At 48.0% G+C, this 23,717-nt stretch overlaps 1 protein-coding gene across 2 annotated transcripts in view; it reads left to right on the top strand.

The window, feature by feature from the left end:
* The first annotated feature begins 288 nt into the window (after positions 1-288).
* The window catches only part of ATRX (ATRX chromatin remodeler), a 191,483-nt gene continuing 168,054 nt past the window's right edge, over positions 289-23,717 (top strand). For both annotated transcript variants that reach the window (XM_038747865.1, XM_038747867.1), the window contains exon 1: positions 289-444. In XM_038747865.1, the coding sequence (XP_038603793.1) occupies positions 425-444 (20 nt within the window). In that variant the 5' untranslated portion in view covers positions 289-424. The remainder of the gene's footprint in view (positions 445-23,717) is intronic.

Genomic DNA, 23,717 nt, shown 5'->3' with positions numbered 1-23,717 from the left:
ATGGCGGGCGGGGCATGACGTCACCGGGCTGACGTCAGGCGACGCCCCCGACCAATGAGGGACCGAGCGGCGCCCCCGTGCCGAGGGCTGTGACGTCACCCGCCCTAGCAACAGGCCCCCGAGGGCGGGCGGCCAATCAGCGCCCGCGCCGGGGCCGGCGGCGACCAATCAGCGTCCGCGCCGGGGCCGGCGGCGGCCAATGGGCGGCGGGCAGGGGGCGGAGAGGGAGGCCGCGCTGGTTCCCCGGGCCCACAAAATGGCGGCGGCTGAGGCGGCCGAGGCGCTCCTGCTTTGTCTGGGCGGCGGCCTGTGAGAGGAGGGGGCGGCGGAGGCGGCGTCCCTCACACACGGCCCCCCTCACACACGGCCCCCCTCACACGGCCCGCCTTCCCCCCGGCTCGGCGGCCGCGGACCGGGCGGAGACATGACCGCGGAGCCCATGAGGTGAGGCGCGGCCCGGCGTCGTCATGGTGGCGGTGACCCCGTCCCCCCTCTGAGGAGAGCGGGGGCGACCCCCATTTTCCCCCTTTCCAACGTGGAGGCCGTCGTCACCCAAATCCCCTCATCTTGTCGTCGTCGTCGGGCCTCGCTCCTGAGGCCTCGCTGACATTTTGTTTTCCATTTCCCAGAGGCCTCCGGGGCAGCCAGGCCTGCCCGCCTTGCCCGAAGTGGCCTCCCCCCCCACGGGGGCCCCCAAATCGCCTCAGACCTCGGCTTTATTGGACGCCCACGGGGGCCAGGGCACTGTACTGAGCGCTTGGGAGAGGACTGTTTGGCACCCGAGGCCCTCCCTATCCATCCAGCCCGGAAGGAGGGAGACGCACCCCGGTCTGCGCCTGAGGGGACCGAGAAGGGAAAACCCATCCAGGCGTGTTTAGGGAGCGCTTACGAGGGGCAGAGCACTGTACTAAGCGCTTATGATTATGGTGTAGCGCTGTAGTAATTGCTGAGGTGGATTTATTCAGTTGTGTTTAGTGTGTGTAGAGCTCTGTACTGAGCGCTTGGGAGAGGGCTGTTTGGCACCAGACGCCCTCCCTGCCCAACCACGGGCTCACACATTCATTTAATCGTATTTAGCGAGCGCTTATGGTGTGTAGCACACTATACTAATCGCTTATAATTAGGGTATAACACTGTAGTAATTGCTGAGGTGGATTTATTCAGTTGTGTTTAGTGAGGGCTTAGTGTGTGTAGAGCACTGTACTGAGCGCTTGGGAGAGGACTGTTTGGCACCAGAGGCCCTCCCTATCCAACCACGGGCTCACAAATTCATCTAATCGTATTTAGTGAGCGCTTATGGTGTGTAGAACACTATACTAGGCGCTTATAATTATGGTACAGCACAGTACTAGTAACTGAGGTGGATTTATTCAGTTGTATTTAGTGAGGGCTTAGTGTGTGTAGAGCACTGTACTGAGCGCTTGGGAGAGGACTGTTTGGCACCAGAGGCCCTCCCTGCCCAACCACGGGCTCACACATTCATTTAATCGTATTTAGCAAGCGCTTATGGTGTGTAGCACACTATACTAATCGCTTATAATTAGGGTATAACACTGTAGTAATTGCTGAGGTGGATTTATTCAGGTGTATTTAGTGAGGGCTTAGAGCACTGTACTAAGCGCTTGGGAGAGGACAGTTTGGCACCAGAGGCCCTCTCTACCCAACCACGGGCTCACAAATTCATTTAATCGTATTTAGCGAGCGCTTGTGGTGTGTGGTACACTATATTAAGCGCTTATAATTATGGTACAGCACTGCACTAGTAGCTGAGGTGGGTTTATTCAGTTGTATTTAGTGAGGGCTTAGTGTGCGCAGAGCACTGTACTAAGCGCTTGGGAGAGGACTTTTCAGCACCAAAGGTCCTCCCTATACAACCAAGGGCTAACAGATTCATTTAATCGTATTTAGTGAGCGCCTATGGTATGTAGAACACTATACTAAGCGCTTATATATCTTTTAGACTGTGAGCCCACTGTTGGGTAGGGACTGTCTCTATGTGATGCCAATTTGTACTTCCCAAGCGCTTAGTACAGTGCTGTGCACATAGTAAGCGCTCAATAAATACGAATGATTGATTGATTATAATTATGGTACAGCACAGTACTAGTAGCTGAGGTGGATTTATTCAGTTGTATTTAGTGAGGGCTTAGTGTGTGCAGGGCACTGTACTGAGCGCTTGGGAGAGGACTGTTTGGCACCAGAAGGCCTCCCTATCCAACCACGGGCTCACACATTCATTTAATCGTATTTAGTGAGCGCTTATGGTGTGTAGCACACTATACTAATAGCTTATAATTAGGGTATAACACTGTAGTAATTGCTGAGGTGGATTTATTCAGTTGTGTTTAGTGAGGGCTTAGTGTGTGTAGAGCACTGTACTGAGCGCTTGGGAGAGGACTGTTTGGCACCAGAGGCCCTCCCTATCCAACCACGGGCTCACAAATTCATCTAATCGTATTTAGTGAGCGCTTATGGTGTGTAGAACACTATACTAAGTGCTTATAATCAGGGTATAACACTGTAGTAATTGCTGAGGTGGATTTATTCAGTTGTGTTTAGTGAGGGCTTAGTGTGTGTAGAGCACTGTACTGAGCGCTTGGGAGAGGACAGTTCGGCACCAGAGGCCCTCCCTGCCCAACCACGGGCTCACACATTCATTTAATCGTATTTAGTGAGCGCTTATGGTGTGTAGAACACTATACTAAGTGCTTATAATTAGGGTATAACACTGTAGTAATTGCTGAGGTGGATTTATTCAGGTGTATTTAGTGAGGGCTTAGAGCACTGTACTAAGCGCTTGGGAGAGGACAGTTTGGCACCAGAGGCCCTCTCTACCCAACCACGGGCTCACAAATTCATTTAATCGTATTTAGCGAGCGCTTGTGGTGTGTGGTACACTATATTAAGCGCTTATAATTATGGTACAGCACTGCACTAGTAGCTGAGGTGGGTTTATTCAGTTGTATTTAGTGAGGGCTTAGTGTGCGCAGAGCACTGTACTAAGCGCTTGGGAGAGGACTTTTCAGCACCAAAGGTCCTCCCTATACAACCAAGGGCTAACAGATTCATTTAATCGTATTTAGTGAGCGCCTATGGTATGTAGAACACTATACTAAGCGCTTATATATCTTTTAGACTGTGAGCCCACTGTTGGGTAGGGACTGTCTCTATGTGATGCCAATTTGTACTTCCCAAGCGCTTAGTACAGTGCTGTGCACATAGTAAGCGCTCAATAAATACGAATGATTGATTGATTATAATTATGGTACAGCACAGTACTAGTAGCTGAGGTGGATTTATTCAGTTGTATTTAGTGAGGGCTTAGTGTGTGCAGGGCACTGTACTGAGCGCTTGGGAGAGGACTGTTTGGCACCAGAAGGCCTCCCTATCCAACCACGGGCTCACACATTCATTTAATCGTATTTAGTGAGCGCTTATGGTGTGTAGCACACTATACTAATCGCTTATAATTAGGGTATAACACTGTAGTAATTGCTGAGGTGGATTTATTCAGTTGTGTTTAGTGAGGGCTTAGTGTGTGCAGGGCACTGTACTAAACGCTTGGGAGAGGACAGTTCGGCACCAGAGGCCCTCCCTGCCCAACCACGGGCTCACACATTCATTTAATCGTATTTAGTGAGCGCTTATGGTGTGTAGCACACTATACTAATCGCATATAATTAGGGTATAGCACTGTAGTAATTGCTGAGGTGGATTTATTCAGTTGTATTTAGTGAGGGCTTAGTGTGTGCAGGGCACTGTACTAAGCGCTTGGGAGAGGACTGTTTGACACCAGAGGCCCTCCCTATCCAACCACGGGCTCACAAATTCATCTAATCATATTTAGTGAGCGCTTATGGTGTGTAGAACACTATACTAATCGCTTATAATTAGGGTATAACACTGTAGTAATTGCAGAGGTGGATTTATTCAGTTGTGTTTAGTGAGGGCTTAGTGTGTGCAGGGCACTGTACTAAGCGCTTGGGAGAGGACAGTTCGGCACCAGAGGCCCTCCCTATCCAACCATGGGCTCACAAATTCATTTAATCGTATTTAGTGAGCGCTTCCGCTGTGTAGCATACTATACTAAGCGCTTATAATTATGGTATAACACTGTACTAATTGCTGAGGCGGAAGCAGCGTGGCTCAGGAAGCAGCGTGGCTCAGTAGGAAAGAGCCCGGGCTTTGGAGTCAGAGGTCATGGGTTCAAATCCCGGCTCCACCAATTGTCAGCTGTGTGACTTTGGGCAAGTCACTTAACTTCTCTGGGCCTCAGTTCCCTCATCTGTAAAATGGGGATTAAATCTGTGAGCCCCACGAGGGACAACCTGATCACCTTGTAACCTCCCCAGCGCTTAGAACAGTGCTTTGCACATAGTAAGCGCTTAATAAATGCCATCATCATTATTATTATTATTATTATTTATTCAGTTGTATTTAGTGAGGGCTTAGTGTGTGTAGAGCACTGTACTGAGCGCTTGGGAGAGGACTGTTTGGCACCAGAAGCCCTCCCTATCCGTCCACAGGCTCCCAGTCTGGAAGGAGGGAGACGGACCCCAGTCTGCGCCTGAGGGGATCGAGAAGGGAAAATCCATCCAGTTGTATTTAGTGAGCACCTACGGGGGGCAGAGCACTGTACTAAGCGCTTGGGAGAGGACCAGTCGACACCAGAGGCCATCCCTACCCAATGACGTGCTCACAAATTCATTCAGTTGTATTTAGTGAGCGCTTACTGGGTGCAGAGGACTGTACTAAGTGCTTATAATTATGGTACAGTACTGTTCTAATAGTTGAGGTGGATTCTTTCATTCAGTCGTATTTATTGAGCGCTTCCTGGGTGCAGAGGACTGTACTAAGTGCTTATAATTATGGTAAAGTACTGTTCTAATAGTTGAGGTGGATTGTTTCATTCAGTCGTTTTTATTGAGCGCTTACCATGCAGAGCACTGTACTAAGCTCTTGGGAGAGGACTTTTCAGCACCAAAGGCCTTCCCTATCCAACCACGGGCTCACAAATTCATTTAATTGTATTTAGTGAGCGCTTATTGTGTGTGGAACAGTATACTAAGCGCTTATGATTATGGTACAGCACTGTACTAGTAGCTGAGGTGGATTTATTCAGTTGTATTTAGTAAGGGCTTAGTGTGTGCAGAGCACTGTACTAAGCGCTTGGGAGAGGACATTTCGGCACCAGAGGCCCTCCCTATCCAACCATGGGCTCACAAATTCATTTAATCGTATTTAGCGAGCGCTTATGGTGTGTAGAACACTATACTAAGCGCTTATAATTATGGTACACCCCTGTACTAATAGCTGAGGTGGATTTATTCGGTGTTATTTAGTGAGGGCTAACTGTGTGCAGGGCACTGTACTAAGCGCTTGGGAGAGGACAGTCCGGCACCAGAGGCCCTCCCTATCCAGCCACTGGCTCACAAATTCATTTAATCGTATTTAGAGAGTCCTTATGGTGTGTAGAATGCTATACTAAGCGCTTATAATTATGGTACAGCACTGTACTAATAGCTGAGGTGGATTTATTCAGTCTTATTTAGTGAGGGCTTACTGTGTGCAGAACACTGTACTAAGCGCTTCGGAGAGGACAGTTCGGCACCAGAGGCCCTCCCTATCCAACCACAGGCTCCCAGTCTGGAAGCGGGGAGATGGACCCTAGTCTGCGCCTGAGGGGATCGAGAAGGGAAGATTCATCCAGTTGTATTTAGTGAGCGCTTACTGGGGGCAGAGCAGTGTACTAAGCACTTGGGGGAGGACAGTTTGGCACCAGAGGCCCTCCCTGCCCAACCACGGGCTCACAAATTCATTTAATCGTATTTAGTGAGCACTTATGGTGTGTAGAACACTGTACTAAGTAGTTATAACAATGGTACGGCACTGTACTAATAGGTGACGTGGATTTATTCAGTTGTATTTAGTGAGGGCTTAGTGTGTGCAGAGCACTGTACTAAGCGCTTGGGAGAGGACAGTTCGGCACCAGAGGCCCTCCCTGCCCAACCATGGGCTCACAAATTCATTTAATCGTATTTAGTGAGCGCTTATGGTGTGTAGAATACTATACTAAGGGCTTATAATTATGGTACAGCACTGTACTAACACCTGAGATGGATTTATTCGGTTGTATTTAGTGAGGGCTTAGTGTGTGCAGAGCACTGTACTGAGCGCTTGGGAGAGGACAGTTCGGCACCAGAGGCCCTCCCTAGCCAACCACGGGCTCCCAGTCTGGAAGGAGGGAGACGGACCCCAGTCTGCGCCTGAGGGGATCGAGAAGGGAAAATCCATCCAGTCGTATTTAGTGAGCACTTACGGGATGCAGAGCACTGTACTAAGCGCTTGGGAGAGGGCAGTTCGGGACCAGAGGCCCTCTCTACCCAACCACGGACTCACAAATTCATTTAATCCTATTTGGCGAGCGCTTATTGGGTGCAGAGGACTGTACTAAGCGCTTATAATTATGGTACAGCACTGTACTAATAGCTGAGGTGGATTTATTTAGACTTATTTAGTGAGGGCTTACTGTGTGCAGAGCACTGTACTAAGCGCTTAGGAGAGGACAGTTCGGCACCAGAGGCCCTCTCAATCCAACCACGGGCTCCCAGTCTGGAAGGAGGGAGATGGACCCCAGTCTGCGCCTGAGGGGATCGAGAAGGGAAAATCCATCCAGTCGTATTTAGTGAGCGCTTACGGGGGGCAGAGCACTGTACTAAGCGCTTGGGAGAGGACAGTTCAGCACCAGAGGCCCTCCCTGCCCAACCACGGACTCATAAATTCATTTAATCCTATTTGGTGAGCGCTTATTGGGTGCAGAGGACTGTACTAAGCACTTATAATTATGGTACAGTTGAGGTTAATAGTTGAGGTGGATTCCTTCATTCAATCGTATTTATTGAGCGCTTACGGTGCAGAGCACTGTACAAAGCGCTTGGGAGAGGACTGTTCAGCACCAGAGGTCCTCCCTACCCAACCACGGGCTCACAAATTCATTTAATCGTATTTAGTGAGCACTTATGGTGTGTAGAACACTATACTAAGCGCTTAAAATTATGGTACACCCCTGTACTAATAGCTGAGGTGGATTTATTCAGTGTTATTTAGTGAGGGCTTACTGTTCTAATAGTTTAGGTGGATTTCTTCATTCAGTCATATTTAGTGAGCGCTTACTGGGTGCAGAGGACTGTACTAAGGGCTTATAATTATGGTACACTACTGTTCTAATATTTGAGGTAGATTCCTTCATTCAGTCGTATTTGAGCGCTTATGATGCAGAGCACTGTACTAAGCACTTGGGAGAGTACAGTTCAGCACCAGAGGCCTTCCCTACCTAACCACGGGCTCACAAATTCATTTAATCGTATTTAGTGAGCGCTTACTGGGTGCAGAGGACTGTATTAAGCACTTATAAGTATGGTACAGCACTGTTCTAATAGCTGAGGTGGATTCATACATTCAGTCATATTTGTTGAGTGCTTATGGTGTGCAGAGCACTGTACTGAGCGCTTGGGAGAGGACAGTTCGTCACCAGAGGCCATCCCTACCCAACCAAAGGCTCACAAATTCATTGTCAAATTTAGTGAGCTCTTATTGGGTGCAGAGGACTGTACTAAGCGCTGAGGTGGATTCAGTCATATTTAATGAGCGCTTACTGGGTGCAGGGTGTGCTAACCGCTTATAATTATGGTACAGCACCGTACTAAGCGCTGAGGTGGATACATTCATTCAGTTGTATTTATTGAGCGCTTACTGTGTGCAGACCACTGTACCAAGAGCTTAAAATTATGGTACAGCACTGTACTAATAGCTGAGATGGATTCATTCATTCAATCGTATTGAGCGCTTACTGTGTGCAGACCACTGTACTAAGCGCTTATTATGATATAGCACTGTACTAAGAGCTGAAGTGGATTCATTCATTCAGTCATATTGAGGTCTTACTGTGTACGGAGCACTGTACTAAGTGCTTATAATTATGGTACAGCACTGTACTAAGCACTTATAATCATGGTACAGCACCGTACTAAGCGCTGAGGTGGATACATTCATTCAGTTGTATTTATTGAGCGCTTACTGTGTGCAGACCACTGTACCAAGCGCTTAAAATTATGGTACAGCACTGTACTAATAGCTGAGATGGATTCATTCATTCAGTCGTATTGAGCGCTTACTGTGTGCAGACCACTGTACTAAGCGCTTTTTATGGTATAGCACTGTACTAAGAGCTGAAGTGGATTCATTCATTCAGTCATATTGAGGTCTTACTGTGTGCGGAGCACTGTACTAAGTGCTTATAATTATGGTACAGCACTGTACTAAGCACTTATAATTATGGTACAGCACTGTACTAATAGCCGAGGTGGATTCATTCATTCATATTTAGCGTTTACAGTGTACAGAGCACTGTACTAAGCGCTTATAATTGTGGTACAGCACTGTACTAATAGCCAAGGTGGATTCATTCATTCATATTTAGCGTTTACAGTGTACAGAGCACTGTACTAAGCGCTTATAATTGTGGTATAGCATCGTACTAAGCGCTGAGGTGGATTCATTCATTCAATCATATTGAGCTCTTACGGTGTGCAGAGCACTGTACTAAGCGCTTATAATTATGATGCAGCACCGTACTAAGCGCTGAGGTGGATTCATTCAATCATTTATTGAGGGCTTAGCACTGTACTAAGCGCTCGGGAGAGGACAGTTCATCACCAGAGGCCATCCCTACCTAACCATGGGCTCACAGTCTGGAAGCGGGGAGACGGACCCCAGTCTGCAGCTGAGAGGATCGAGAAGTGAAAATTCATTGTCGTATTTATTGAGCGCTTATGGTGTGCAGAGCACTGTACTAAATGCTTATAATTATGGTACAGCACCGAACTAAGCGCTGAGGTGGATTCATTCTTTCAGCCGTATTTGCTGAGTGCTTACGTTGTGCAGAGCACTGTACTAAGCGCTTATAATTGATACAGCACCGTACTAAGCGCTGAGGTGGATTCATTCATTCAGTCGTATTTATTGAGCACTTACTGTGTGCAGCGCTTATAATTGATACAGCACCGTACTAAGCGCTGAGGTGGATTCATTCATTCAGTCGTATTTATTGAGCACTTACTGTGTGCAGAGCACTGTACTAAGCACCCACTGGCAACAAATAGAGACGGTCCCTACCCAAATGGGTTGGACACTGTCTGGGCCTAGTGATTGAGCGCTTCCTGCGTGCAGGACACTGCGCTGAGCGCTCGGGAGAGGACCCCAATCAAAAGAGACACGTTCCCTGCCCACGGTGAGTTTTGGAAAAAGGGCACCCGGCCGAGCGGCTGTGAAACTGGAGGGTTTGGCGCAGGATTCAGGGGTTTGAGGTCATTGTGGGCAGGGAATGTGCTGGACGTCCCTCTCCCAAGCGCCCAGTGCAGTGCTTAGCACCCAGGAAGCGCCCGGTAAATACGATTAATAATAATGAACCCCAACTTGGAGACGAAGCGGGTTTTCGAGGGTTGGGCCAAGGCCATAACCAGTGTTACCGCAGCAATGTCAAAAATAATGATGTTACGTCTCCTTGGGTGCCCTGAAAGCCCACAGGTGGGCAGTTCAAAGGTGGTATACTCTCCTAAGTGTTTAGTACAGTGCTGGGCACCCAGGAAGCGCTTAGTAAATATGCTTCATTGACACACCGGCCTCTCCATGTTGCAGAGGATTATTGAAAAGCAGCCTGGCCTTGTGGAAAGAGCCCGAACCTGGGAGGCGGAGACCTGGGTTGCAACCCCAAGGTCACCCTTGCCTGTTGGGTGACCTTGGGTGTGTCATTTCACCGCTCTGTGGCCCTGTTTGCCCATCTGTAAAATTGGGGGGTTCAGTACCCGTGCACCCTCTTACTTAGACTGTGGACCCAGGTGGGATGGAGACTCGGTCTTCGATCTACCCCAGTGCCTAGAACAGTGTTTGGCACCTTAGTAAGCGCTTCACCAATACCCACTGTTTATTTAACAAGCAAGTCACCACAAGGTGAGTTGTTCATTCATTCATTCATTCATTCATTGAGCGCTTACTGTGTGCAGAGCACTGTACTAAGCGCTTGGGAAGTACAAGTAGGCAACACATAGAGACGGTCCCTACCCAACAGCGGGCTCACAGTCTAGAAGGGGGAGACAAACAAAACATATTAACAAAATAAATAGAATAAATATGTACAAGTAAAATAAATAGAGTAATAAATTCATTCATTCAATCGTATTTATTGAGCGCTTACTGTGTGCAGAGCACTGGACTAAGCGCTTGGGAAGAACAAGTAGGCAACACGTAGAGACGGTCCCTACCCAGCAGCGGGCTCACAGTCTAGAAGGGGGAGACAAACAAAGCAAAACATATTAACAAAATAAAATAAATAGAATAAATATGTACAAGTAAAATAGAGTAATAAATTCATTCATTCAATCGTGTTTATTGAGCGCTTACTGTGTGCAGAGCACTGGAAGTACAAATATAGAGACGGTCTCTACCCAACAACGGGCTCACAGTCTAGAAGCGGGAGACCGTTGTGTGCCAGCTCTGGCCTTTTTGGGATCAGACCTTAGGAATAATAATAATGGCATTTTATTAAGCGCTTACTATGTGCAAAGCACTGTCCTAAGCGCTGGGGAGGTTACAAGGTGATCAGGTTGTCCCACGTTGGGCTCACAGTCTTAATCCCCATTTTACAGATGAGGTAACTGAGGCACAGAGAAGCGAAGTGACTTGTCCAAAGTCACACAGCTGACAAGTGGCGGAGCCGGGATTTGAACCCGTGACCTCTGACTCCAAAGCCCGGGCTCTTTCCACTCAACCATGCTGCTTCCATCTCCATGCTGGTATCCCTACCCTCCGGCCTCTCACCTTTCCAATTTAGGCCGCATGGATCATCATCTTCAAGTTTACTCCAGTCCTCAGATCCTTCCGTGGCTTTCTCGGGTCCCCTTGGGTTTAATTTATTTACATTAATGTCTATTTCCCCCACTCTAGACTGTAAACTCCTTGTGGGCAGGGAAGTGCATCTGTTGTTGTATCGTGCTCTCCCAAACGCTTAGTACAGTGCGCTGCACACAGTAAGCTCTCAATAAATATGATTGAACGAGTGACTGAAACAAACCTCCCAATTGCCTGTCCCAACGGGCCTTGCCTTAGCTTTCTTTTCGCCTCACCCGCTGTTCCCCGGCTTGCTCTCTTAATAATAATAACAATAATAATAATCCCGCCTCCCCCACATGTCTGCTGTGTGACCTCGGGCAAGTCACTTCACTTCTCTGGGCCTCAGTTCCCTCATCTGTAAAATGGGGATGAAGACTGTGAGCCCCATGTGGGACAACCTCATCTCCTTGTGTTCCCCCCCAGCGCTTAGAACAGTGCTTTGCACATAGTAAGCGCTTAACAAATCCCAACATTATTATTATTAGTAATAATAATAATAATGTTGGTATTTTGTTCCCCGGCTTGATCTCTTAATAATAATAATAATAATAATAATAATAATAATGATAATAATAATGTTGGTATTTGTTAAGCACTTACTATGTGCCAAGCACTGTTCTAAGCACTGGGGGGGAACACAAGGAGATGAGGTTGTCCCACGTGGGGCTCACAGTCACTTCTCTGTGCCTCAGTTCCCTCATCTGTAAAATGGGGATTAAGACTGTGAGCCCCACATGGGACAACCTCATCTCCTTGTGTTCCCCCCCAGCGCTTAGAACGGTGCTTTGCACATAGTAAGTGCTTAACAAATCCCAACATTATTATTATTATTATTAATAATAATGTTGGTATTTTGTTCCCTGGCTTGCTGTCTTAATAATAATAATAATAATAATAATAATAATAATGTTGGTATTTGTTAAGCGCTTACTATGTGCCAAGCACTGTTCTAAGCGCTGGGGTAGCTACAAGTTAATCAGGTTATCCCACGTGGGGCTCACAGTCTTAATCCCCATTTTACAGATGAGGGAACTGAGGCCCAGAGAAGTTGAGTGACTTTCCCAAGGTCACACAGCTGACCAGTGGAGGAGCTAGGATTTGAACCCATGACCTCTGGCTCCCCAGCCCGTGCGCTTTCCACTGAGCCACACTGCTTCTTTAGTAGCTCATCTCTTGTTCCCTGCTCTTGACTCTCCCTTCTCAGGGTCCTCATTCCCTGATTCTTTGTCCTGGAGCTCCCTCCCACCTCACATCGGACAGATCACAGCTTCCCCCTCACTCAATAATAATAACTATGGTCTTTGTTAAGCACTTACTATGTGCCTGGCACTGTACTAAGCGCTGGGGTGGATACAAGCAAACCAGGTTGGACCCAGTCCCTGTCAATCAATCAATCAATCAATCGTATTTATTGAGCGCTTACTGTGTGCAGAGCACACAAGTTGGCAACATATAGAGACGGTCCCTACCCAACAGTGGGCTCACAGTCTAGAAGGGGGAGATAGAGAACAAAACCAAACATATTAACAAAATAAAATAAATAGAATAGATATGTACAAGTAAAATAAAGAGTAATAAATGCGTACAAACATATATACATATATACAGGTGCTGTGGGGAAGGGAAGGAGGTAAGATGGGGGGGACGGAGAGGGGGACGAGGGGGAGAGGAAAGAGGGGTTTCATAACTGTGTGCTGTTGGAAACTTCTAATTAATTCATTAATATCTCCAGAAACTTTGGGAATATCCTCTCCAGAACTGGCAAACTGTCCAGAGGGGGTGACCCCTTCTTTGCACTGATTTATAACCACTAATCAACAGACTTATTGTTACCATTAATTGCCTTCCCCGGCTAAGGGCTGCTCCAGAACAACCACGAGAAAGTAGAAGTCAAATCCACTGGATCAGTCAATCATTCAATCGATCATATTTATTGAGCGCTTACTGTGTGCAGAGCACGGTACTAAGCGCTTGGGAAGTACAAGTTGGCAACATATAGAGACGGTCCCTACCTAGGGCTCACAGTCTTACTACCCATTTTACAGGTGAGGTAACTGAGGCCCAGAGAAGCCAAATGAGCTGCCTAAGGTCACACAGCAAACAAGTGGCGGAGCCGGGATTAGAACCCACGACCTTCTGACGCCAGGGCTCTATCCATTATGCCATGCTGCTTCTCAAGGGTACAGTGCAACAGAGTTGGTAGACAGGTTTCCTGCCCACACCGAGCTTACATTCTGAGTCGTTTGTCAGTAGATGCAAATAATAGTACTTGGTAAAACAATCATCTCCGCAGTTCCTTTAGCACCTACATATTCCCCGTATATAGTATGTCACGCATCTTTATGTAAAGCGACCTACTTCTGTTATCTCCTTGGGTAGATTGTAAGCTCCCTGAAATAGGAGCCATAGGGGCCAAACTTTCATTCTGAGCAGGGCGGGTTGAAGGAGGCAGGGATTTTAGGGAGGGTGGGTTTTGGGATGGGATCTCGTGTTTATGTAAAGCGACGTACTTCTTTTATCTCCTTGGGTAGATTGTAAGCTCCCTAAAATAGGAACCATAGGGGCCAAACTTTCATTCTGAGCAGGGCGGGCTGAAGGAGGCAGGGATTTTAGGGAGGGTGGGTTTTGGGATGGGATCTCGTGTTTATGTAAAGCGACGTACTTCTTTTATCTCCTTGGGTAGATTGTAAGCTCCCTAAAATAGGAACCATAGGGGCCAAACTTTCATTCTGAGCAGGGCGGGCTGAAGGAGGCAGGGATTTTAGGGAGGGTGGGTTTTGGGATGGGATCTCGTGTTTATGTAAAGCGACGTACTTCTATTATCTCCTTGGGTAGATTGTAAGCTCCCTAAAATAGGAACCATAGGGGCCAAACTTTCATTCTGAGCAGGGCGGGCTGAAGGAGGCAGGGATTTTAGGGAGGGTGGGTTTTGGGATGGGATCTCGTGTTTATGTAAAGCGACGTACTTCTTTTATCTCCTTGGGTAGATTGTAAGCTCCCTAAAATAGGAACCATAGGGGCCAAACTTTCATTCTGAGCAGGGCGGGCTGAAGGAGGCAGGGATTTTAGGGAGGGTGGGTTTTGGGATGGGATCTCGTGTTTATGTAAAGCGACGTACTTCTTTTATCTCCTTGGGTAGATTGTAAGCTCCCTAAAATAGGAACCATAGGGGCCAAACTTTCATTCTGAGCAGGGCGGGACTTTCATTCTGAGCAGGGCGGGCTGAAGGAGGCAGGGATTTTAGGGAGGGTGGGTTTTGGGATGGGATCTCGTGTTTATGTAAAGCAACCTACTTCTATTTTCTCCTTGGGTAGATTGTAAGCTCCCTAAAATAGGAACCATAGGGGCCAAACTTTCATTCTGAGCAGGGCGGGCTGAAGGAGGCAGGGATTCGGCGCTGACACCGGCCTCTCCCGGCTCTCCTCTTGTCTCTCCGGCTGCTCGTGCTCCGTCTCTTTCGCGGATTCCTCTTCTGCCTGCCGTCCCCCAGCTGTGTGTCGGGGGGGTCCCTCAAGGGTCCCCTTCTTTTCTCCGTCTGCACCCACTCCCTTGGAAAATTCATTCACTCCCACAGCTTCAACTATCACCCCTAGGCTGATGACACCCAAGCCTATGTATCCAGCCCTGATCTCCCTCCCTCTTGGTGGTCTTGCGTATCCTCCTGCCTTCAGGACATCTCTGCTGTAAAATGGGGATGAAGACTGTAAGCTCCCTGTGGGACAACATGATCCCCCTGTATCTGCCCCAGCGCTTAGAACGGTGCTTTGCACATAGTGAGCGCTTAACAAATGCCATCATTATCATTTCATATCTGTTCTATTTTATATTGTTAGTATGTTTGGTTTTGTTCTCCATCTCCCCCTTTTAGACTGTGAGCCCACTGTTGGGTAGGGACCGGCTCTATAGGTTGCCAACTTGTACTTCCCAAGCGCTTAGTACGGTGCTCTGCACACAGTAAGCGCTCAATAAATACGATTGTATGAATGAATTTTAGGGAGGGTGGGTCTTGGGATGGGATCTTCTATCTCCTCCTTGGGTAGATTGTAAGCTCCCTAAAATAGGAACCATAGGGGCCAAACTTTTATTCTGAGCAGGGCGGGCTGAAGGAGGCAGGGATTTTAGGGAGGGTGGGTCTTGGGATGGGACTGGCTTTAAAGGGCTAATTGTCCAGAAAGCCACCATTTTGGGTCCTTCCGATCCTGATGGGGAATTCCCAGCTCCCGCCTCCCAAGGCTGGGAAGCTCAAAACGCTGTAGGGGGGAGCCGCCGTCCCCCGAGGCTCACCCTTTTGACTCAGAGCCGAGGAGTCACTCTTCAGCAGTTCAGTCTATCCCGGTTCTGGTACACTTAAGAGAAAGGAGCTGCGAGTGACGCAGAGTCCTAAAATACACATGAGGGCGATGGCTAATGATAAACAACAACAAAAAAATTCAACCCGTCGGAGTCGGCGTAGTATAGTTGCTTCAGTCAGTGGCGTCGAGACGGATGAAAACTACCAATCAACCCCCCCGCCCCCAAGAGGTGCAGATATTCAGCCTAAATAATAATAATGATGGCATTTATTAAGCGCTTACTGTGTGCAAAGCACTGTTCTAAGCGCTGGGGAGGTTACAAGGTGATCAGGTTGTCCCACATGGGTCTCACAGTCTTATCCCAATTTTATTTAGTCATTCCAATCGTATTTATTGAGTGCTTACTGTGTGCAGAGCACTGTACTAAGCGCTTGGGAAGTACAAGTTGGCAACATATAGAGACGGTCCCTACCCAACAGCAGGGAACACCTCCTCCAAGAGTTCTTCCCTGACTAAGTCCTCACTACCTTTGCGTTGCCCTGATTTGCTCACTTTATTCATCCCCCCTCTCAGCCCCACAGCACTTAGGTACGTACCCGTAATTTATTTATTTATATGAAAGTCCATCTCCCCCTCTAGATTGTATACTTTTACGGGCTGGGAGTGTGTCTGTTTTGTTGTTGTGTAGTCATAATGACAACGATGGTATTTAAGTGCTTACTATGTGCCAGGCACTGTACTAAGCACTGGGGTGGATACAAGCAACCCCGGTTGGACACAGTCTCAATCCCCATTTTACAGACGAGGTAACTGAGGCCCAGAGAAGTGAAGCGACTTGCCCAAGGTCACAGAGGAGCCGGGATTAGAACCCATGATCTTCTGGCTCCCAAGCCCGTGCTCTGCCCACTATGCCATGCTGCTTCTCAAGTAATACTCTCCGAAGCGCTTAGTGCGGTGCCCTGCGCACAGTAAGCGCTCAAAAAACGCGATTGAAAATTTGATAGGTCGAGATGGAAGGGAAATTGAGCGAGCCGGCCTGATGAGGTTGATGGTGATGGTGGTGTTGGTTAAGCGCTTACTATGGGCCAGGCACTGTACTAAGCGCCGGGGTGGATGCAGGCAAATCGAGTTGGACACAGTCTCTGCCCCATGTGGGGCTCACGGTTGGATATGGGAATCAATCAATTGTATTTATTGAGCGCTTACTGTGTGCAGAGCACTGTACTAAGCGCTTGGGAAGTCCAAGTTGGCAACATATAGAGACGGTCCCCACCCAACAGTGGGCTCCCAGTCTAGAAGGGGGAGACCGAGAACAAAACAAAGCATATTAACAAAATAAAATAGAGTAATAAATACGTACAAACATATATACATATATACAGGTGCTGTGGGGTAGGAATCATCCAAATAGAGGTGATAATTGAAGGCCTGGGAGCAGATGAGGCTCCCCAAGGGAGTGAGTGTGAATTGAGACGGGGACCCAGCCCCGAGGCCGAGGACCAGCCGTCCAAAGAGACCCAGGGGATTCAAGTCAGAGTAACCAAGGTTAGAGATAGCGTTTCCCGGTGAATCCCGGGTGGCCAGCCAGCGCCCAAGGCCTATGGACAGTATAATCGCGTGAGGGGCAGGGAGCCTGTTGGCTACTTCTGTTGCATTAGAGAAGCAGCGTGGCTCAGTGGAAAGAGCCCGGGCTTTGGAGTCCGAGGTCACGGGTCCGAATCCCGACTCCGCCACATGTCAGCTGTGTGATCTTCGGCAAGTCACTTAACTTCTCCGGGCCTCATCTGTAAAATGGGGATTAAGACTGTGAGCCCCACGTGGGACAACCTGGTTACCCTGTATCCTCCCCAGCGCTTAGAACAGCGCTTTGCACATAGTAAGCGCTTAACAAATGCCAATTATTATTATTGTCCTCTCCCAAGTGCTTAGTGAACCCAAGCACCCCACAAATGCTATTGATTTATTGGAGGCCGTGCAAGTCTGCCCAGAAGTCCCGGAGGACTAGGAGGGAACAGTCTGTTGATGCTGTTGCTTAGCTCGCTCCGCTCTGGGCTGCTCATTTCCCACGAGTCCTGCTGCTTCCGTGCCGGTCCCAGCTCCCAGTCAGCCCCCTCTAGCCCCCCGCCCTTTTTTTTCCATCAATCAGTCTTATTTATTGAGCATTTACTATGTGCAGAGCATTGCACTAAGCACTGGGAAAGACAGAAGAAGAATTATGCTGTTTAAGCGCTTCCTACGTGCGAGGCACTGTGCTAAGCTCTGGGGCAAGCAAATCGAGTTGGACCCTGTCCCCCGTGGGGCTCACGGTCTCAAGTCCCCATTTTTCAGAGGAGGTAACTGAGGCCCAGAGAAGTGAAGAAACTCGCCCAAGTCACACAGCAGGCCGGTGGCGGAGCCGAGATTAGAACTCATGACCTTCTGACTCCCTGACTCCGCCAGGTAGAAGATAATCAGCTTGGAACCGATCCCTGGTGCTTGTTGAGCACTTAGTGTGTGCCAAGCCCTGTACTAAGCACTGGGGTAGGTAGAAGGTAATCAGCTTGGAACCGATCCCTGGTACTTGTTGAGCACTTACTGTGTGCCAAGCCCTGTACTAAGCACTGGGGTAGATAGAAGATAATCAGCTTGTACCCAGTTCCTGGTACTCGTTAAACGCTTACTGCATGCCAAGTCCTGTACTGAACACCGCCGCAAATTGAAGATAATCAGCTAGGACCCAATCTCCCACAAGGAGATCCTAGTCTAAGTAGGAGGGAGTAGGAATCGATCCCCATTTTACAGATGAAGGGACTGAGGCCCCGAGAAGGGAAGTGACGTGGCCCAGGTCACACAGCAGACAAGTTGGCGGAGGCGGGATTTGAACCCTGGTCCTCGGACTCTCAGGCCTGGGCTGTTTCTTCTAGGCCAAGATTCAGGCTAGCCTGGCCTAGCAGACAGAGTACAGGCCTGGGAGCCAAAAGGACTGAGCCTGTTTGCCGTTGACCTTGGACAAGTCCATTCACTTCTCCATCCCTCGTTGAACTCACCTGTAAAATGGGCGTCAAGACGGTGAGCCCTTTGTGGAACTGTGTCCAACCTGATGGACTTGCATCTGCCCCAGAGCTCAGTACAGTGCCTGGCACGTAGAAGGCGCTTAACAAATGCCATTTAAAAAATAATAGAAGAATCACCACCTCAGGTGTCAGATTCTGGGTCGGGGGCTTACCCTTCCTTAACCTTCAAAAGACACAGTTACTCCTTGTAGCCCCACAGAGGTCCCAGGAGCTTAATAATAATGATGGCATTTATTAAGCGCTTACTATGTGCCAAGCACTGTTCTGAGTGCTGGGGGAGGTTACAGAGTGATCAGGTTGTCCCACAGGGGGCTCACAATCTTTGTCCCCATTTTACAGATGAGGCACAGAGAAGTGAAGTGACTTGCCCAAAGTCACACAGCTAAGTGGCGGGGCTGGGATTTGAACCCAGGACCTCTCACTCCAAAGCCTGGGCTCTTGCCATTGAGCCACACTGCTTAATACTGCCAGAGAGAGGTTTGGGGGCTAAGCTACTACACTGATAAGTCATTATGCTCCTTAATTAAGCGTCCTTTTCCCCCTTCAGAGACGACTGCACTGCCCCAGCTGATTTTTCCCGCCCGATTCCTCCGCCCCATCAGGGACTTTAGTAACCTTAAGGACATTAAGCGCTTAGTTGAGTGCTGGGCCCGCAGAAAGCACTTAATAAGTACGATTGTATGAACGAATGACCTGATCATCATCATCATCAATCGTATTTATTGAGCGCTTACTATGTGCAGAGCACTGTACTAAGCGCTTGGGAGGTACAAATTGGCAACATAAAGAGACAGTCCCTACCCAACAGTGGGCTCACAGTCTAAAAGGGGGAGACAGAGAACAAAACCAAGCATACTAACAAAATAAAATAAATAGAATAGATATGTACAAGTAAAATAAATAAATAGAGTAATAAATATGTACAAACCTGATGATTTCCCAGAGCACACAGAAAGCGCTTAATAAGTACGATTGTATGAACGAATGACCTGATCATCATCATCATTAATCGTATTTATTGAGCGCTTGCTGTGTGCAGAGCACTGTACTAAGCTCTTGGGAAGTACAGATTGGCAACACATAGAGACAGTCCCTACCCAACAGTGGGCTCACAGTCTAAAAGGGGGAGACAGAGAACAAAACCAAACATACTAACAAAATAAAATAAATAGAATAGATATGTACAAGCAAAATAAATAAATAAATAGAGTAATAAATACGTACAAACCTGATGATTGCCCAGAGCACACAGAAAGCGCTTAATAAGTACGATTGTATGAACGAATGACCTGATCATCATCATCATCAATCGTATTTATTGAGCGCTTACTATGTGCAGAGCACTGTACTAAGCGCTTGGGAAGTACAAATTGGCAACATATAGAGACAGTCCCTACCCAGCAGTGGGCTCACAGTCTAAAAGGGGGAGACAGAGAACAAAACCAAACATACTAACAAAATAAAATAAATAGAATAGATATGTACAAGCAAAATAAATAAATAAATAGAGTAATAAATACGTACAAACCTGATGATTGCCCAGAGCACACAGAAAGCGCTTAATAAGTACGATTGTATGAACGAATGACCTGATCATCATCAATTGTATTTATTGAGCGCTTACTGTGTGCAGAGCACTGTACTAAGCGCTTGGGAAGTACAAATTGGCAACATATACAGTCCCTACCCAACAGTGGGCTCACAGTCTAAAAGGGGGAGACAGAGAACAAAACCAAACATACTAACAAAATAAAATAAATAGAATAGATATGTACAAGTAAAATAAATAAATAAACAGAGTAATGAATACGTACAAACCTGATGATTTCCCAGAGCACACAGAAAGCGCTTAATAAGTACGATTGTATGAACGAATGACCTGATGATTTCCCAGAGCACTGCCGTCCCTTCGGGCCTGCTTCCACCTTCCCCTAGCCCCAGCGCCTGCAGCAGTTTTTCCTTTTTCCACTCCTCTCCCTTTGGGGAGTAAGTTCCGCGTCCGTCATCCCCCCACTTTTATGGAAACAACGCTCTGCCAGGATTGGGAGCGGGATTTCCGGACTTGGAAGAGTAGGACACAGTGTATTCAAGTAAAAGCAAATTGGGCACTGTGGGAAACTCCTGGGGACAGGATCCTGAAGAATGCTGTAGCAGTTGCCTAAATGTGCTCCAAAACTGCATCGTGCCATGCTTAATTTTCTAGACTGTGAGCCCACTGTTGGGTATGTTGCCAACGTGTACTTCCCAAGCGCTTAGTACAGTGCTCTGCACACAGTAAGCGCTCAATAAATGCGATTGATTGATTGATTAATATGGAGGGCACCTGGTCTCCCCGAAATGTGGCTTTTCTCCACCTTTTTTGACTAGAATATCGATCTAGTCAAATCGTTCTCTAGGGGAAGTGGCATAACCCTGTGGCTAGAGCCCGGGCCTGGGTGTCAGAAGGACCCGGGTTCCAATCCCAGCTCCACCACTTGTCTGCTGTGTGACCTTGGGCAAGTCACCTGAGTTCCCTAGGCCTCAGTTACCTCATCTGTAAAATGGGGATTAAGGCTGTGGAACAGGGACCGCGTCCAACCTGATTAGCTTGTTTCTACCCCAGCTTTTAGGACAGTGTGTGGCGTGAGTAGGTATAATTCTGTATAGCTTGAATTCTATTTATTCTGATGGTTTTGACACCTGTCTACATGTTTGGTTGGCCGTCTCCCCCTTCTAGACTGTGAGCCCGTTGTTGGGTAGGGGCCGTCTCTGTATGTGGCCGACTTGTATTTCCCAAGCGCTTAGTGCAGTGCTCTGCACACGCTAAGCACTCAATAAATACGATTGAATGAATGAATGTAGTAAGCGCTTAACAAATACCATCATCAGCTCTCTTCTTTGAGACTAGAGCAGGTTCATCTGATCATAGCGCGAATCCATTTGGGGACAGGGTCCCACCATATTGGCAGAAACGACTTATGCTTGGGGATGCAATGTGGGATGCTGTGAGTGCATGTGTGTGTGTGTGTGTTCTTTGCCACGGGGTCAGATGGCAACACACCTGCTGCATCGAGAACGGGATGTGCTGTGGTAGCACTTTTTAATTTTTCCAAACCCCTCCTACATTCTTTATCTCATTTTGCAGTCTCAACATCCCTATGCGGTCCAGAGAGGCCGATATTTCCCCCGTTTTACAGCTGAGGAAGCGAGAGAGAGAGAGATGAAGCAGTGTGACTAAGGTCCCAGCAGGGAGTGGAATAATAATAATAATAATAATAACAACAACAATAATAATAATAATAATAATGATGATGATGGTATTTGTTAAGCCTTACTATGTGCAAAGCACTGTTCTAAGCGCTGGCAACGTTACAAGGAGATCAGGTTGTCCCACGGGGGTTCACAGTCTTAATCCCCATTTTACACATGAGGGAACTGAGGCCCAGAGAAGTTAAGTGACTTGCCCAAAGTCACACAGCTGACAGCTGGCGGATCCGGTGGAACTCAGTATTCTTGCCTTGCAGAGCCCGTTCTCTTTATTGATGTTTTGTGCTTAGTCTGTGCTAAGCGCTGTGGCAGGGGCAAGCTAAGAAGTGGCGACTTGGTCCCTGTCCCGCAAAGGATTCACAAATGAAGGCCGGGGAGCGGGTAGGATATGAGAACCTTGGCCTAGTGGATAGAGTACAGGCCCGGGAGTCAGAAAGATCTGGGTTCTAATTCTGGCTCTGCCTGTTGTCTGCTGGGTGGCTTTGGGCCCTTCTCTGGGCCTCAGTTAACTCATCTGTAAAATGGGGATTAAAACCGTGTGAGCCCTATTTGGGACGGGGACCATGTCCTACCCGATTAGTTCTTGCCGACCCCAGGACCTAGAACAGTGCCTGGGCACGTAGTAAGCGCTCAACAAATACCATTTTTTTTAAAATAAAAGCACCAAGAAACCAAAACTCATTGAAGGCGACTGTGAAAATGGAAGGTGAGGTAAGATGCAGCAGTGCTTGATGAGGGGGGTCATCCTCACCACCACAGGCAATCTTTCCTAGGTAGCCACAGGAGGCTCAGTGTTCGGAAGGGTGGGCCAGCGCTTAGTACAGTGCTTGGCACACGCTAAGCACTCAATAAATACCATTGGATGAATGAAAAGCTGGAAAGGGGAAGACTTCCCTGGCCATTGAGTAGCGAGGAAACTCCTACTGGGATGGTCCAGGGGAGTCCCAGCTCCCGCCTGCCGTCCCAGCTGGTTAGGCCTGAGTTAGGAGCATCCATTGAGTAGCCCCTGATGATGAGGAGGCTTTGGGGGAGACCCTCATAGGTCCCGTGGACCCCCGTGGACTTCCACTGAGGGACTGAGTCCCATCCCTCCCCCTTCTTTTTTTATGGTATTTAAGTGCTTACCATTTTCCAGGCATTGTGCTAAGCACTGGGGTAGATCCAAGGTAGTCAGGTTGGGCACAGTCCCTGTCCCACGGGGGGCTCACCATCCTCACCCTCATTTTACAGATGAGGTGACTGAGACCCTGAGAAGTGAAGTGATGTGCCCGCAGACAAGTGGCAGAGGCAGCATTAGAACCCAGGTCCTTCTTACTCTCAGGCCTGTGCTCTGTCTACCCCAGCGCTTCATACAATAACGGTAAGCAGCGTGTCTTAGTGGGAAGAGCACAGACTTGGGAGTCAGAGGACTTGAGTTCTAATCCCGGCCCTGCCACCTGTCTGCTGTGTCACCTTGGGTCGCTCTGTGCCTCATTTACCTCCTCTGTAAAATGGGGGTTGAGACTGTGAGCCCCACGTGGGGCAACCGCATTACCTTGTATCTACGCCAGTGCCTAGAACAGTGTTTAACACATAACAAATACCATTATTATTATTATTACAATGACTGGCACATGAAAAGTGCTTAACAAGTACCATTAAGGGAACAGAAAAACAAAAATCTCTCCACATCTCTTGGTGTGGTTCCCCTTTCTAAGGGATCTGTCCGTTATTTCACCTTAAGTTAGTTCCGTTGTAGTCAGATGGGAGGGGACGTAGCCAAATTGTCAAAGGTGAGTCTTCTGGGTTGAGGAGGTGACCCAACCGTTGGTGATTTTGGAGAGGTGGTTCGTCCTTCCAGTGGTAACACTATCTTTAGAGGGTTCAGATTCATTGGCTCACTGCCAGGACCAGTGGTTTTTTGCTCCCAGAGTGAGAACTGAGGTGGGGGAGTTTTTCTGAGAATTGTTTCGAGGTGATAAACGTCTGCGTACAGGCAGCCCTCAGATTTTTGGGCTGGATTGTTTCCTGCAAACTGCATCTTAAGTCATTCATTCATTCATTCAATCGTATTTATTGAGCGCTTACTGTGTGCAGAGCACTGTTCTAAGCGCTTGGGAAGTACAAGTCAAAACGGAAGTAGGAACCAGTTTTCTCCTAAATGGGGGATTGATTCCCGAATCTCCCGTTTGTACCCCAA

Source organism: Tachyglossus aculeatus, chromosome 6 (assembly GCF_015852505.1).
Source record: "Tachyglossus aculeatus isolate mTacAcu1 chromosome 6, mTacAcu1.pri, whole genome shotgun sequence".
Lineage (NCBI taxonomy): Eukaryota > Metazoa > Chordata > Mammalia > Monotremata > Tachyglossidae > Tachyglossus > Tachyglossus aculeatus.
This window is presented reverse-complemented; position numbering and strand designations above follow the sequence as displayed.